At 32.6% G+C, this 16,724-nt stretch overlaps 1 protein-coding gene across 2 annotated transcripts in view; it reads right to left on the bottom strand.

The window, feature by feature from the left end:
- Positions 1-15,227, bottom strand: part of LOC114327221 (nonsense-mediated mRNA decay factor SMG9) — a 16,826-nt gene extending 1,599 nt beyond the window's left edge. Inside the window, exons 1-6 of one of the 2 annotated variants that reach the window (XM_028275762.2) lie at positions 14,993-15,224; positions 14,715-14,931; positions 10,133-10,530; positions 4,890-5,101; positions 4,679-4,823; positions 3,143-3,290 (exon numbers count right to left, since the gene is read on the bottom strand). In XM_028275762.2, the coding sequence (XP_028131563.1) occupies positions 3,143-3,290; positions 4,679-4,823; positions 4,890-5,101; positions 10,133-10,530; positions 14,715-14,931; positions 14,993-15,055 (1,183 nt within the window). In that variant the 5' untranslated portion in view covers positions 15,056-15,224. Of the gene's footprint in view, positions 1-3,142; positions 3,291-4,678; positions 4,824-4,889; positions 5,102-10,132; positions 10,531-14,714; positions 14,932-14,992 lie in introns of both variants that reach the window. The other variant, XM_028275764.2, reaches the window with a different exon arrangement.
- Between the last annotated feature and the right edge of the window lie 1,497 nt (positions 15,228-16,724).

Raw genomic sequence — 16,724 nt, 5'->3', positions numbered from 1 at the left:
TATTTTCTCAGACAGCCAAGCTGCCTTAAAGGCTCTAAAGTCATTTAATTGTGAGCCAAACTTGGTTTAGGACTGTAAATAATCCCTCAAGAAGTTGGCGGAACGCAGCAAAGTAACTTTGATGTGGGTGCCAGGTCACATGGAAATTGCTGGAAATGAGGAAGCAGATAGTCTCGCAAAAGAAGGGGCTAACACTCCATTCCAAGGTCTAGAATCTACTATTGACTACCGAAATGCCACATCAGAGAAGAACTCCGGACCTGGGAACTCAATCAACTACACCTATATTGGTCTAACACACCAAGACAAAGGCAAGCAAAAAGGCTCATAGTCGTTTCTGTGACAACCAAACGACAGTTCTCAAATGACTAAAATTCCTAGAAGAGGTCACTCTAGCGCCCTCTGGCGTAGGAAACAAGTCATTTAGGAGGCTAATAACTTCATCAGAAATATTAGCATCCTAGAGTTTAACTAGATCAAGGTATGCACAAAAGATCTGTATAGGTAGAAGTGCGTAGATGCTGCATGGCCTTAACGACCTCACATAATTTATCTAATGATACTGAGAAAAAAAATTGAAGGCACTCGTGGGAGTGCCGACAGAAGTGAAAACCTCTTATAGTAAATAAATTACGAGCTCAATGCTTTTTCCCCATCCCAAAAAGAAGTGCTATACCTATATCATATACGCGATGCGTATGCCCTGTGCTATTTATGTATACCTACATACACATAATTTATATACGTACAAAATTTTCCCCATCCAAGAAGTGCACAACGTCCCTAAAGAAATTTTCAATTCAAACATTTATTTCGTCGAAGCGATGACGTTCCCTAATTTAATAGTTTTCCCCATCCAAAAAGTGCACAACGTCCCTCAAGAAATTTTCACTTCAAATATTTATTTCGTCGAAGCGATGATGGTCGCGATGACTGTCGCTAATTTAATACTTTTCCCATCCAAAAAGTGCACAACGTCCCTAAAGAAATTTTCAGTTCAAAAATTTATTTCGTCGAAGAGATGACGGTCGTTAATTTAATATTTTTCCCCATTCAAAAAGTGCACAACGTCCCTCAAGAAGTTTTCATTTCAAATATTTATTTCATCGAAGCGATGATGATCGCGATGACGGTCGCTAATTTAATACTTTTCCCATCCAAAAAGTGCACAACGTCCCTAAAGGCTGTATGACACTATGCATTTTCTTGTATCATTTCTAATATCGTTTCTGATATCGTTTCTTGTATACATTTTCTTGTATCATTTCTTGTACGTACATTTGTGCCCTGTATGACACTATGCAAGTTCTTGTATCGAAAATTGTATGAAATTCGGCACGTGATTGGTCGAAATTTTGTTTGTCACCCTGTGTCACGTTATGGTAGTACTCCATACTGCATCTACAGCTACAGCTGATTTTGAAGATTTTATAAACTTTTAATTAACATTTTAATGTTAACCAGAATTTTACGTTGACTGTTTGAGGTTGATTATTTGTGTTTTTATTTTGTTTTGATATTTGTGCTAAAATATTTGCATTAGAATTATCTTCAGTTTGATCCAAATTAGGAACTATTGTATTTTCGTCTATTAAAAAATTATGCACCATGAAACCTAAATTTATAGTATGAACTTTACTAGGAGATAAATATATGGTTATTAGTAGAACAGTAGTCCATACCAAACGGTATATTAAGTATCAATAAAAGATTTATAAATAATACCTACAAAAACACAAATAAATTCATCAATACATTATCCCATTTTCATTTCAGCCGCCATTATGAGTATGAGTAAGTAATTATGACATTTTAGATGTTTTACCAGCAGGTTTTACGTTTTTGCTCTTTGCGCAGAAATTGGCGCAGTTCTTGTACAAGAATCTGTGTCTGACTCAAATTCTTGTATCGTTTCTGATATCGTTTCTTGTATCTGTGTATGACACTATGCATTTTTTTGACATATCAGAAACGATATTAGAAATGATACAAGAAAATGTATAGTGTCATACAGCCTTAAAGAAGTTTTCAGTTCAAATATTTATTTCATCGAAGCGATGATGGTCGCGATGACGGTCGCTAATTTAATACTTTTCCCATCCAAAAAGTGCACAACGTCCCTAAAGAAATTTTCAGTTCAAAAATTTATTTCGTCGAAGAGATGACGGTCGTTAATTTAATATTTTTCCCCATGCAAAAAGTGCACAACGTCCCTGAAGAAGTTTTCATTTTAAAAATGTAGTTCATTGAAGCGATGACGGTCGCTAATTTAATACTTTCTTCCATCCAATAAGTGCACAACATCCCTAAAGAAGTTTTCACTTCAAAAATTTATTTCGTCGAGGTGATGACGGTCGCTAATTTAATACTTTTTTCCATTCAAAAAGCGCACAACGTCCCTCAAGAAGTTTTTACTTCAAATATTTATTTCGTCGAAGCGATGACGGTCGCGATGACGGTCGCTAATTCAATACTTTTTTCCCATCTAAAAAGTGCACAACGTACCTAATGATATTTTCACTTCAAAAATTTATTTGGTGGAAGCGATGACGGTCGCCAATTAAATATTTTCTCCCCATCTAAAAAGTGCACAACGTCCCTCAAGAAGTTTTCACTTCAAAAATGTATTTCTTCGTAGCGATGACGGTCGGGATGACGGTCGGCAATTAAATTAATACATTTTCCCATCCAAAAAGTGCATAACGTCCCTAAAGAAGTTTTCACTTCAATACATATACGTACAGAATTTATTTCGTCGAAAAGATGACGGTCGCGAAATAAATCCTTTTTTCCCATCCAAAAATAGGTTTTACATTTATTTTAAATTTAAATACTTTTGTACAATTTATGTATACATACACATAATATAGATACGTACAAAATTTATTTCGCCGAAGAGATGACGGTCGCGAAATAAATCTTTTTTTCCCATCCTAAAATAGGTTTTACATTTATTTTAAATTTAAATACTTCTATACAATTTATATATACATACAAATAATATATAGCATAAGCGATGACGATCGCAATGACGGTCGCGATGACGGTCGCGATGACGGTCGCGAATTCAATGCTTTTTCCCCTATCCAAAAATCGCACAACGTCCCTAAAGAAGTTTTCACTTCAAAAAATAAATACTTACTGGAATTTAGGGTAATTTCAGGCACCAAAAATAAATTAATAGATCTTCCACAATTGTCGCTATTTAAATAACTAATTAACCGACCAGAGCCCAATCCTATTTCCGATTTTATATTCAATTTCGATTTATCAAATAGTGTTTTATACACCTAAAAAGGAAAATTTTAAAAATATTTATGCATGTAAAAAAATATTTATAGCTATCAAATTACGAGAAATTTGGGAATGTCGAGGAAAACTAATCAGAAAAATAAGGCACTAAAATAATAAAATAGATAAGCTTGTTTGAATTTTTACGAAACAATGCAAGTTTTCATTCTGTCTTGACTCCCCTATTTCTGTAACTCCACTGTAACACTAAATTATTCTGCCATATCTTTATAAGCATTTTTTTAATCTGTCCTTGTAAATTGCACTTGTAATATGCCATAAGTAATTCATAAGTTTACTTTGATACAAGTTAATTACATAATTGTTCCACATTAGATTTCAATCACCCTTTTTTTTATCACCTGTCTTATAGCATGTAGAGTAGCATCCAATTTTTTGCAATAAGTATCTATCCAACAGTTTCAATTTCGCACTAACAATAGTAGGGGAGCAAAAGCGGGGGGAATGCGCGTTACTCGAGCGCGTCATAAAATCACATGGAGAGAAACCTCTAGTAAATGTACTCCTACCATATATGTACTCTTAATACAGGGGCGTGCGTTGGGGGCAGTCCGTAAAAAAATCTATCCGTAGAAAAACTCGAAAACATCAGATTAAGACAAGGTAAGTTAAGTGCCTACATGAAGAGCAGCGTGTATTTCAAAAATCTTACGATTTGCGCGGGGCGTAAGGAAATGGGCGAATCACTAAGTTTCACAAAAAAGCGAATACTTCGCGAAATGAACATCAGATCGAAAAACTGAAAAATACGTGTTCTATATTTTTCAAAAATCTATCAAATGATACCAAACACGACCCCCCACGGAGGAGGAAATTTTTACAATTTTAAATGGGAACCTCGTCGCGAAATACACACTGCGAAATTCGCCAAATACACCCCCCACACCACAGAGGTGATGTGGAGGGTTTGGATCGGTACTTTAAAGTCTTAAATAGGAACTCTCATTTTTTATTACAGATTTGGATTCCTTACATAAAAATAAGTAACTTTTTTTCGATACTTTTTTTAGAATTATGGATAGATGGCGCTATAATGGGAAAAAACTATTTTTGGAAATGGAAAATTAAATTAAAAAATGGCAAATCCCCACTAAAATGGAAAACTTAACTTTTTTTGGTTTTAGGACCTAATCTTCACAACCCAATGACGCTTTAGTAACTGCAAATTTTGCTTTCAAAGCTCCCCTACTATTAGTGTTTACATCTACAGTTATAAATGTGTCAATAGATGTTGCTGATAGTTGAAATATACAGGGTTGTACATACTCCTATCTCGTATGGAGGATTAGCCATTACCATTTAGCACTTATTTTAAATGCTAATTAGCCACTAGCATATTATGCATTACCTATGAGGATTAACATACCTGTTGCATTGTTTTGAACTTGGAAGGAGAAAAATCTTCCATCTGTGCTCTATTATGCATAATCATTAAATGAGGAAAATGATCTGTCATTTCGTCTTCGGGATTTGGTATTGTTGGTTTTAACATTTCGGCGGTATGTAAAAACCTGAAATAATAAATGGTCTGTTTACTTACAGAAACTATCTTTGATAATCATATGCAAATTACATACCTTACTACATTACTATCTAAAAACCAGTCTTGTACTAATATTAAAACATGACACACAGACATTAGAAATGTAGTTAGCTGTAATCCCTGAATCTCCCCACTGTTTTCTAGGGGTATAAATTCACTAACTAAATTGGTTCTCTTAGTTTCGCTTTTTATCAATTCCTCTAAGACAGATACCGATGAAATGGGCTGACAATCTAAAAGGATAAGCTGTAAAAATAAACTTATATTATAGCAATTACTCCGACTATTAAAGTAAAAAAGCAAAACATTCATTTAAACAAGTTTTAGAACAAATTTCATACAGTATTGGAACAAAGTGAAAAAATGTGGCATGAAAAAAATACATATGTCGATTCGCTAATCTGTCTACAGTCACAACTCAGACTCAGTGTCAGAGACACAACTGTCTACATTACAATCACAATAAAGATGCACTAGAAATAAACAAGCACGAGGAGCACTCCCAAATCATGATTTGGGAGTGCTCCTCGAGAGATTTAAGGGAACAAAACCCCCATAAAATTTTTAAGTGGTGCACAAATTTCACTTTCATTTTTTTAAAGATGCTGCTGCCATAAGAATGACACATGTCCAGTTTCAATAAAAAATCTCTAAAAGTTTTCGATATATGAAAAAAATCGATTTTCATTTTGTAACTTCAAAGGACTGTAACTTTTTTTGTGTGCACTATTTTATATAGGTAAGTGAGGTTCAATCAACTTGACCACAGAATCTGTGGTATAATTTATGACCAATCTTTTCGCGACACCCTGTATAAACCGAGAGATATTAACAGAACTTCAACCACGATTTTCTGAGTCCTGCTCTTTGCAATACTGGAAGGTTAGAAAAGGTACTTACAATTTATGAAAAAATCCACGGGTTTCCTGTGACATTTTCCTGTGAAAATTAGATTTTCGATGAGGAAACAAAATGGGGAGTTGCGATGAATTTCTGAGTCCTGCCATATCCATGGAATGACAGGATACTATCAATTTTATGAAGAAAATTTTTTGGGCAGGAGGGTTACAAAAAGACTAAGGGAGTATATAGATATAAAAACATGTAATGAAAATAATGAAATTTTCATAATTTTCTGAGTCCTGCCAACTTAATAAATTAAACATAATTATTTGAAAAAAATGTTGGCATGACGTCTTCTAATGTTTAACTGCACTTGTCCCTTGGAAAATTCTGTGGAAAATTTTCACCCTGGTTCCGTGATTTTCTGAGTCATAAAATAAATTTTATTATAAAATAAATAATTTAAGTAGACATTATTTAAAATGGCAGGATGTTTAGTTACACCTATTATTTTACTATACATAGTTAAAAAATGTGTAAGAAAATTCGTGGAAAGTTACACGATTTTCTGAGTCATGCCAGTTTGCACATGTCTCAAGAATGTTAATTTAAAGCTATTTACAAAGAGGCAGGATGGTTGTGTAGTTATTTCGTATATAAAAATAAAATTTTAAGTCTGTAAAATTATTGCAGGTTGTTATACAAACATATTCATATCACCACACTTTTTTGAGTCATGCCATGTCGAGTATGCTTAAAAAACACTAATCTAAAACCTTGTACAACGTGGCAGGATAACCACAAAGATATTTAATACATAAAAATTAATTTTTATATCGTTAAAACAATCGTACGGTGTTAAATATTATTTTCCTGAGTAATGCCTCGGATTTTTACACACCTTTCAAATCTAATACCACACTGTAACATCTTCATTTTAAGCGATTAGATCATATTTGTATCTAAGTAAACGCAATAAAAGTAATAGGAATAAAATCAATAATTTTACAATTAATTGGTTATAGTAGGCATTGTACCTATTATACAGGGTGTCCAGAAACTCTTCTAACAAATGAAGCCCGGAGATTCCTCAGATAATTTCAAGAAAATTTAACTCAATTCACCTAGTCCGAAAATGCTTCCTAAGGAAGCTAGAGCTCTCTAAAGATGGCGTATTGTCATTAGTTTTTTTAAAATACCTCCAGAACACTTATATTTAGAAAAAACGAAAACTGGTACACCTATTTATCTTCCAGAGATAAATCGATTCCATCAATTGTCAATTTTTAGTACCAGTCATAGGCGTCCGTTTAGGGTAGGGAAACGGATATTTTATCGCATAACTTTTCTGTTTAACTTTTAAGCATTTTTGACACTGGATTATTAAACTATGGGGTATTCTTGTACTAAAAAAATCTATCTAAAAAGTCTAATCGTGTTCTAGAAAAATCGATTTGAAAAATTTTTCGGTTTTTGAATTTGAAAAAAAAATTAAAAAAAAACTATTTAGAAAAACGAAAACTGGTACGTTTATTTATCTTCCGGAGATGAATCGATTTTATCAATTGTGAATTTCTAGTATCGGTCATAGGCGTCCGTCTTGGGTAGATTAACGAAATCTCATAACTTGCTTTAATTTAAACATTTTTGACAGTAGAGTATTAAATTATGAGGTATTCTAGTACTCAAAGTTACTCCTGCTTTAAATCGGTAAATAGGTACACCGTTCTTTTTATTTTTTCTTTTTCAAATTTTTAAAATTGATTTTTCTAGAAAACGGTGCATCTTACCGACTTAAAGCAAGAGTACCTTGCAACCTTAGTACTAGAATACCTCACAATTTAATAATATAGTGTCAAAAATGCTTAAAAGTTAAAGACAAAAAAAGTTATGTGATAAAATAACCGTTGCCCTACCGAAAACGGACTCCTATGACCAGTACTAGAGATTCGCAATTGACGGAATCGATTTATGTCTGGAAGATAAAAAGGCGGACCAGTTTTTGTCTATCGAAGTGGAAGCGTTCTGGAGGTATAAAAAAAAACGAATTACAAGCCGCCATCTTCAAAGAGCTCTAGCTCCCTTAGGAAACATTTTTGGATTAGGTGAATTGTATTAAATTGAGTTGGTCGTTAACCTCTCACTTGAGCACTGCCTTGTGAAATTTTCGAGCAAGGATGAAGTACATCCACATGTTAATTTAAAAATCTTAAGACATCGACTTAATGTCGACTGCTTTTTAATGTCTAATGTAGCAATAATGTAATTTAGAGGTTTTTACACCTATTGAAGTGGCTAGTTTTAATTACTTGTACACTGGACGTTTACACTGATGATGGTCAGTTTGACCGAAAACGGTTTGTACAATTTCCACTTCCTTGTGGATAAATTTTAATAATGTTAATAAATTCATATACCTAAATACAACAGAAGTGTTTACTTCATTCCACGTTGCTATTAAGATAGTTTTGATCGGTGTACTGTTGGCTGTTAATATTTAGTCTAGGGCGCATCTGTTTTGAGATGGACGTTGAGAGGTGACTCAAATTTTTTTGCAGAAATTGCTTGAAAATAACTCAAATAATAATATTTGAGTTATCCTCCCACTCAAAATGGTCCGGAACATTGTTTAAATAATCAAAATGTCAAAATATGAAGGAAAAATTCGATTTTTTTATTGGTTTTTTGATTATAATTTTAAAACTGTTCATTTCTGAGAAAAGTTGCACTGACATAAAAGTTGCGCAATTAAATTTCCTATAATATAGAATTGGCTAAAAATTTTAAAAATAGTCACCCTTGTTGCAAAATAGCAATAATTGCGAAAAAAACCATACAAAAACAAGTATTTGCATTTTACGTTTTTCAACCATTTATGCTACACTTGGGACCTTCATATTCTACCAAGAAAAATTTTATGATATATTTAAACAACACTGTAAATTTCATTAAGATCGTTTTAATAGATTTTGCAAAATAAATTTTGCAAACATACAGCTTTCGCAAAAAAAATTCATTTTTTTTAAATGTTGCAGGACTGAAAATAAAGCAGATAGCAAGTTGAATTTTTTTTGCGTATAGAAGTGTACTGTACCTTTCATTTGCAATTTGTAAAATTAAAATCGATTAACTACCACGGCGTCAGGAATTTTTTTAAATAAACATTAATTATTGGTGCTACGCGCAGGACAGCGGTGTTCGAATCACACAAGTTGATTTCCACCAAAATTTCTTCCAATCTTTATCTAATATATTATTTTCTTACTCTATATTTTGTTGTATTTTAATATTTTAATTCCACAAATATCAAACTAATTTTATTATTGTTCGTGAAATATTGTTTAAACAATTGCATATGTTTCAAAATAATAAACTTTTATTCTCTAAGTTAAAATATATGAACAAAGAAAGTTTTTGCTAACAAAAAGTGTTATTTCAAAGGATAGAGTATGTTTTTTTATTTTGCAATAAACAAATTTATTTATTTATATCGAAATGTAATAAAAATTAGAATGTATCAATCATTATCAAAGGTCATTGGAATGCCCAATCAGAGCAAACTATCCTCTGTCCTGCGCGTAGCACCAATAATTAATGTTTATTTAAAAAAATTACTGACGCCGTGGTAGTTAATTGATTTTAATTTTGCAAATTGCACATGAAAGGTACAGTACACTTCTATATGCAAAATAAATTTCAACTTGCTATCTGCTTTATTTTCAGTCCTGTAACATTTTGAAAAAATGAATTTTTTTGCGAAAGCTGGATTGCAAAATTTATTTTGCAAAATCTATTAAACCGATCTTAATGAAATTTACAGTATTGTTTTACTGTATCATAAAGTTTTTCTTGGTTAAATATGAAGGTCCTAAGTGTAGCATAAATGGTTGAGAAACGTAAAATGCGAATACTTGTTTTTGTATGATTTTTTCGCAATTATTGCTATTTTGCAACAAGGGTGGCCATTTTTTTAATTTTTAACCAATTCTGTATTATAGGAAATTTAATTGTGCAACTTTTATGTCAGTACAACTTTTCTCGGAAATGAATACTTTTAAAGTTATAATCAAAAAACCAAGAAAAAAATCGAATTTTTCCTTAATTTTTTGACATTTTGATTATTTAAACAATGTTCCGGACCTTTTTGAGAGGGAGGATAACTCAAATATTAATATTTGAATTATTTTGAAGCAATTTCTGCAAAAAAATTTGAGTCACCTCTCAACGTCCAAATGTATGTACTAATATTTTTACAGATGCGCCCTGGTCTAATTACACTTTCACTGAAATAAATATATAATACTCCTATTATATGCCAACAAATTTTTCCTGTAAAATAACCCATCTAGTGGCTCCAACTAAATACGAAATAGTAATTCAAAACAATTTAGAAATTTATACATTGTTATAATAAAATTGAACAATATTACGTACCCTATTTGGTGTCACATATATATCAATTCCTTGTGTTCTATTGAATCCTCTTTCTATATCTTCTGAAGTTTCAATTTTAAATATCTCCTTTCTTAACTTTTCATCTTGTTTTAAATCAACTTTTTCAAAATGCTCAGTTAAAATTTTAATATCACATTCTTTACTAATAGAATTATTTTCAGTTTTAAATATTTCTTTCTTTAAGTCTTCCGTTATTTTGCTGTAGGAGAGAAGATTCATGATAGTTGATTTGCCTACACCTTGAGCACCTACAACTCCAACTATAAGAAATTCATTGTTTTCATTAAAATAATCCTGTAAAGATTCTGTACAAATCACGCCTTCATCTATTAGTTTCATTGCCTTTGACATTATTTTTAAAGTTGGTGCTGTATTTGCTAAAAAAAGTTTATTAGTTAAAAAAAGGAATTGAGAGCAGTCCTCTAAGATTGAAGAATATTAATTTACTAATAAACATGTACAGTGCAAAGATTCTAAAGGTGCCGGTGGGTGTGGCATCTATGCGCAATATTATAGTCGGTGTATGAGAAAGTATTCGACATAATGAAATAATAAATAATATAAAATTTATTGTTCATTCATTATTTCGAATACTTTCTCTCTCATACACCGACTATAATACTGAAACCTTTAAAATCTGTGCCCTGTATATACTCTGTGCCCAGGGTGTTTTGTAAAGAATAGGCCATATCTTAACCTTAGATTTTTGAGCTTAAAATAGGTCGATTTAAGCTAACTTACCTTAGTACGAAAGTTGATAATAACCGAAATACAGGGTGTCAAAGTTAAACTTTTATTTTATTTATTCTTGAATATTTCCTGACAGGCATGGGATAATAACACGAAATTTGGTAAGCGGGGGTTTTTTGAGATGTGAAATCTAAATTCATTCTCATTTAATACGTTCAATTTTTTTTATCCCCCACTCTACATACTTTTTGAATCAAAATTTGTATTCTCTTAATATTTTTACTTAAAAAAGGTATACTACATTCATCTCGCTAAGCTCAACCGTTTTCGAGATAAAGGTATTTTAAATCTGCAATACAACATAATTTTTTGCATAATATTGTAGTTAGACCCGAAAACTAAACTCGAAACCATAATAATTGTGCCAGTTCTCATATTTATGTCATTGCATCGCAAATTGCATTTAAAGAAATTTGCGATTCACTTTTGTAAATTTTTATGGTTTTAAGTTATTTTTAGGGTGTAACTACAATGATATTATGCAAAAAATTATGTTGCCTCGCAGATTTAAAATGCGTTAATCTCGAAAACGGTTGAGTTTAGCGAGATAAATGTAGTATACCTTTTTTAAGTAAAAATATTGAGAGAATAAAAATTTTGAAGCCAAAAGTATGTAGTGTGGGTAATAAAAAAAATTGAACCTATTAACCTATTAAATGAGCGCTGAAAGGCGTATGTGGCGGCCTCTGGGTAATACATCATTTTTGGTGGCGAATTTAGATTTATCGTCTCACAAAACCCCCGATTACCAAATTTTGTGTTATTAACCAATGCCTGTTAGGAAATATTCAAGAATAAATAAAATAAAAGTTTAACTTTGACGTATTTCGGTTATTATCAATTTTCGTACTAAGGTAAGTTAGCTTAAATCGACCTATTTTAACCTCAGGAATCTGAGGTTAAGCTATTGCCCATTCTTTAACAAACACCCTGTATATGGCAGAACAAAAACGAAACAGGGGCATTATTAGGAACTACAACATGTTTGAAAAACCCAGTGTGACAGGTTGATTAAAGGGGGACACATTTTACGGTATTTTCATTTATTTTACAATGGCAATGGGGGCGAATAATATTACTGTCGATTAATTTTTAAATTGGGTCCCATACTTTATTTTATTTATTTAAAAAGGCTTTTAAACTTTAAATTGTATTTACCTGCTTAATTAGGTGATTTAGTATGCCAATGGTTTAGTAAGATTTTAATTCATTTTTTCACAGAGCTTTTGTTTTTTTGTCGCATTGGTCTCACTTAGTAAATGATATGATATAAACAACACATAAAGAACATGAAATTGTAGGATTCTCTAGTGGATATCAGTTGTAAGAATTAATCTGTAGTCTAGGAAAATTTATTACGTTGGCTAATTCTATTGCAGAAAGGGTAGAATTTGTTGTATTTTATGAACGATAAATGTGCTAATATGATAGCTTAGCAATTTAATAAATGACATCAAGTAAAATACTACAGCAAAAAGTATGTTTTGGAGTTAGTAAAAAAATTCATGAAACTGGAAATGTAGGTAATAATAATAAGAAACTGCATATCCTGTAGTTAATGAACCTAATGAAGTTGCAGTATTGTGCCAGGTTCACCTAGATTCCATATTAAGTATGAGGCAAGTAACAGCTGTATATGGAATCAACAAAACTAGCGCATCCAAACCATTTTCAAGAAAATACTCTTAGTGCAGGAACTTAATGAAGATTATTATGACGCTGTGTTCTTTACAGTTTAACGAAATAATCAGTGAGCAGGCAGTGACTGATCCAGGGGTTCGCTGTAATATTTTTATTCTGATAAAAGCACTTTTGTCATAAATGTTCTCTAAATCATCATATTTGCCATTTATTGGTCTGGATAAAACTTCAGGATTTTCCACAACGTTTCCTACACAGCAACCAAAAAAATTAAATGTATGGGCTGGTATCTGGTGGGGACCATTTTGTTTACCTGGCAATTTGACTGGCGAAATGTATTTGCAATTACTGGAAGACGTGATTAATTCTGCCTTGACTGATATTATTAAAAACAATCAATAGGATGATGCTCCTCTGCAATATGCTTTACTTATTCATCAATCAGCTGTCAGAGAAAATCGAAATCAGACGTGGGGTGAGACGGGGATGCGTGTTGTCGCCAATTCTGTTTAATGCCTACTCAGAAGAGATCTTAAAAAAGATCTGGGGGTGAAACAGCTAGAATAAAGGTAATGGAGTTCCCATTAACAACATTAGCTGAAAACATTGGGGATCTTCAAATTCAAAATATCTTTTATTAAAAAAACTGTAAACAACACACTTATAGCAAATTGCCACAATTGAATAATAAGTGTCTAATATACATACAAAATTACAATTACAACTACTATGAGTTAAAAGTTAAAATGTATGATTTAAAAACTCATACACAGAATGTGGTTCTAAATCCAATAAAATGCTTTTTATTTCAGTTCTAAATATATTAAAATTCTGTTGCAATTTAATTCTAACAGGTAATTTGTTAAAAATTTTTATACACGAATATGTAGGTCCTCTCTCTGTTGCGACTAGCCTATGTATAGGGAAATTGAGCCCTACATACCTAGTGGGTATGCTGTGTTTTGGCTCAGAATGTGTAAACCTATCCCTATTCTTGAACAGGAACAGTAAACACTCATATATATAAAGCCATTTATTTGTCAGTAAAGGCTGATTCACATTATAGCTCAGGTCAAGCTCAGCTCAAGGTTCGGTCAACTGTTCTTACATGCATCTTAATCATGTTATTCGCACTAAACATGATGCTCAAGTTCCGTCCTGCTCTTTTGACTGCAGTGTTTCTCTGAGAGAATAGTTTGATCATAGTCTGATCTGAGTGTAGTGAAGCGGGAGAATAGTGTGAATTAGTAACAGTAAGGTGAAAGTATGATTTTCACAGCTCGATGGATTATGTCAATACAAAATCACATACTTATATGGTACAATTTTAACTATGTAACCTTAACACCCTCAGCACCAGTGTTTCCTTTTAGATACACACTATCCTCAACGCTGTGTACCGAAAAAGATACACATGGCTCGTTGTGTTTGATCTATTGTGTCTCCTAAAAGGAAACACTTTCTTAAGTTTTTATATGTAGAGAATAATGTTATGGCCTGAGCCAATTTCCTGGTATAGCTGGGTTTGGCCTTAGACATGAAAAGATAGGTTGTACTTTGTAACTAGAAATTAATATGAAAATCATATCCAAAAAAACATTTTGGAATAGAATGAAAATTTTGTGAACTAGTGTGGCGCTGAAGGTGTTAAGCATACAGCTAACTTCTCTACTGGAGTAATAGCCTTCCTAAAGGTGGTATTCTGTTTTCTCAAGTCTGCCGAAATTTTATTCAAAATTTAAATTTATATTTCATCATTCGAAAGTATTGAAAAAAATTAGTTTCGTCACAGAGACCTCTATACAGAGTAAAAAACTCCCCTTCAGTTTTCCTTGTTTTTAAAATATCATGCAGCCATATTCTTAGCTGTTTATTGATTAAATGATGATGCTCTTATTCATTCAAACATAAAGTAATGACAGCCAAATCACTGTTTGAAAAATCTTTAAACATGTTAAACAAAATATATCAAAGAAGCATGTCTATTTTCTGACTCCCGTCAAATTGAATAGTATAGCAAAATTCTTGATCGTGACTTGAGCACGGCCTGAGCGTCTAATATGAATAGTGTACAAAATTCTTGATTGTGAGGGGATCTTGAGCAGAGCATGACCTGAACGCCTAATATTGATTAAAACACTAACATGATTAAAACACTAAAATTTATTACCTTCATCCTTTGAGCTAGCAACAGTAGTATGTGTATGTAAATGATCATCTTTCTGATTGCGCTTTGGAGAGGCACTGACATCTTCTGTATTTGGTTCTCTTGCTTTCAGCAGAATTGTGGGTTGTTTCTTTGGAGTATCATTACTTGAACCTAATTTTAATGACCCCTCAGTCTTGGATCCCGAAAAACTTCTTCCATCAGTTCCAGTTATTGTTTCCTAAAATAAATTTAATAAACAGAATTAAATTAGGAAAACTTAAATAGCTCAAATGTATTACTTTTACTATATTGAAATTTTTTTTCTTGGAGTCTAACTTTTTACGAGGTCCGTAATCTGACATTTTCCTTGTAGCAAAATCTTCAAAACCGTTGTTAGTATATTATATTTTGTAAAATATCATTTCTGGTTTACTGTAAATTGCATTGATTTTTGATTTAATATTAATTTGAAGTTTTTTGTTAGGTTAGAAACATTTATTTATGTTTGGTTGGTTATGGTTATAATAGGCAACCAAATACACACACTGTATTGAAATCTTTACCTAAAGGCGAAATTACACGATTCACTTTGGATGAAGCAACCAAATTGATCCATGTAAACATAAAAGTGAATCATTCAATCTGGTCTAGCGTTCAATCTTCATCGCGGTTGAACGAGAAATTAACGTGTAAATTAAATACAAGAATTGAACATTGAACAATTCACTTTTACAGTCAGTCGTGCGCGCCACAGTTTCGAGAAAGAGCCGTATTTGAACGACAAGTATAATATAAAATTTAAAATTTAGCTACCTACTACTTTTATACACAATGGTTTTCAAATTTATGGAATTACAAGACGTAACTTCTTCTTCTTCAAGTGCCATTTCCGCGACGGAGGTCGGCAATCATCATAGCTATTCGGACTTTAGAGACGGCTGCTCTGAAAAGTTCAGTTGATGTACATCCGTACCATTCTCTCAGGTTGCGCAGCCACGATATTCTGCGTCTACCTATGCTTCTTTTTCCTTGAATCTTTTCCTGTGTAATAAATTGGAGCAAGTTTTATCTCTCTCCGCGTGTAATATGTCCGAGATATTCCAATTTTCGGGTTTTGATTGTATTTAAAACTTCCATTTCTTTATTCATCTTTCTGAGAACCTCTTTGTTTGTTTCGTGTTCTGTCCATGATATTTTCAGAATTCTTCTACACCCACAACTCAAATGATTCCAGTTTTTTCATTGATACAGCATTCAAGGCCCAGCTTCAATTCCGTAAGACAAAGTCGAGAAAACGTAGCACCTAGCCAACCGTACTCTTAGCTCTAACTTCAGATCTCTTATGCAGAGCACTTTCCTCATTTTGTTAAAATTCGCTCTAGCCTTTTCTATTTTAATTTTAATCTCCTGGAAGTCATGATACTATAGCTAAGATGACAGTGTCATCCGCATATCTAATGTTGTTAAGGGGAAAAGGGGAACTCCGTTCACCTTTATTCCACTTGTTTCACCCTCAAGAGCTCTTTTTAGGATCTCTTCCGAGTTGGCATTAAAAAGAACTGGCGACAATACGCATCTCTGTCTCACCCCACGTCTAATTTCAATTTCCTCTGAAATAACGGATATAAAAACCGAGATTGTCGTGGAAATGCTATTAAATCGCTAATAGAAGATTTGAACATTAGTGATATAACCGAAGAATACATAGAATTGAAAATTAAAAGTGTGCGTACTCGTTATACTTGCGAGTTAACAAAGATAAAACGATCGACTATCGACCCAAAGCGGCTCCTAGGCTTGCCTACCCATGATCGAACCCACCAACGACGGCATTTCCTTAGCTTCTTTTTAGATAATTCGGATAATTCTTTTATGCAACTCCTAAACGCATGACTTCATTCGACGACATCTTTCCAAATAAGTGTTGAACAGTTCACTTTCCAGATACCGTGTAAATAGCATTGCTTTCACTTCTGCGCCATTCAACCAAAGTGAATTCAATTCGGTTGAACCGTGTAATTTTGCCTTTAT

The sequence above is a fragment of the Diabrotica virgifera genome, chromosome 1, assembly GCF_917563875.1.
Source record: "Diabrotica virgifera virgifera chromosome 1, PGI_DIABVI_V3a".
Classification (NCBI taxonomy): domain Eukaryota; kingdom Metazoa; phylum Arthropoda; class Insecta; order Coleoptera; family Chrysomelidae; genus Diabrotica; species Diabrotica virgifera.
This window is presented reverse-complemented; position numbering and strand designations above follow the sequence as displayed.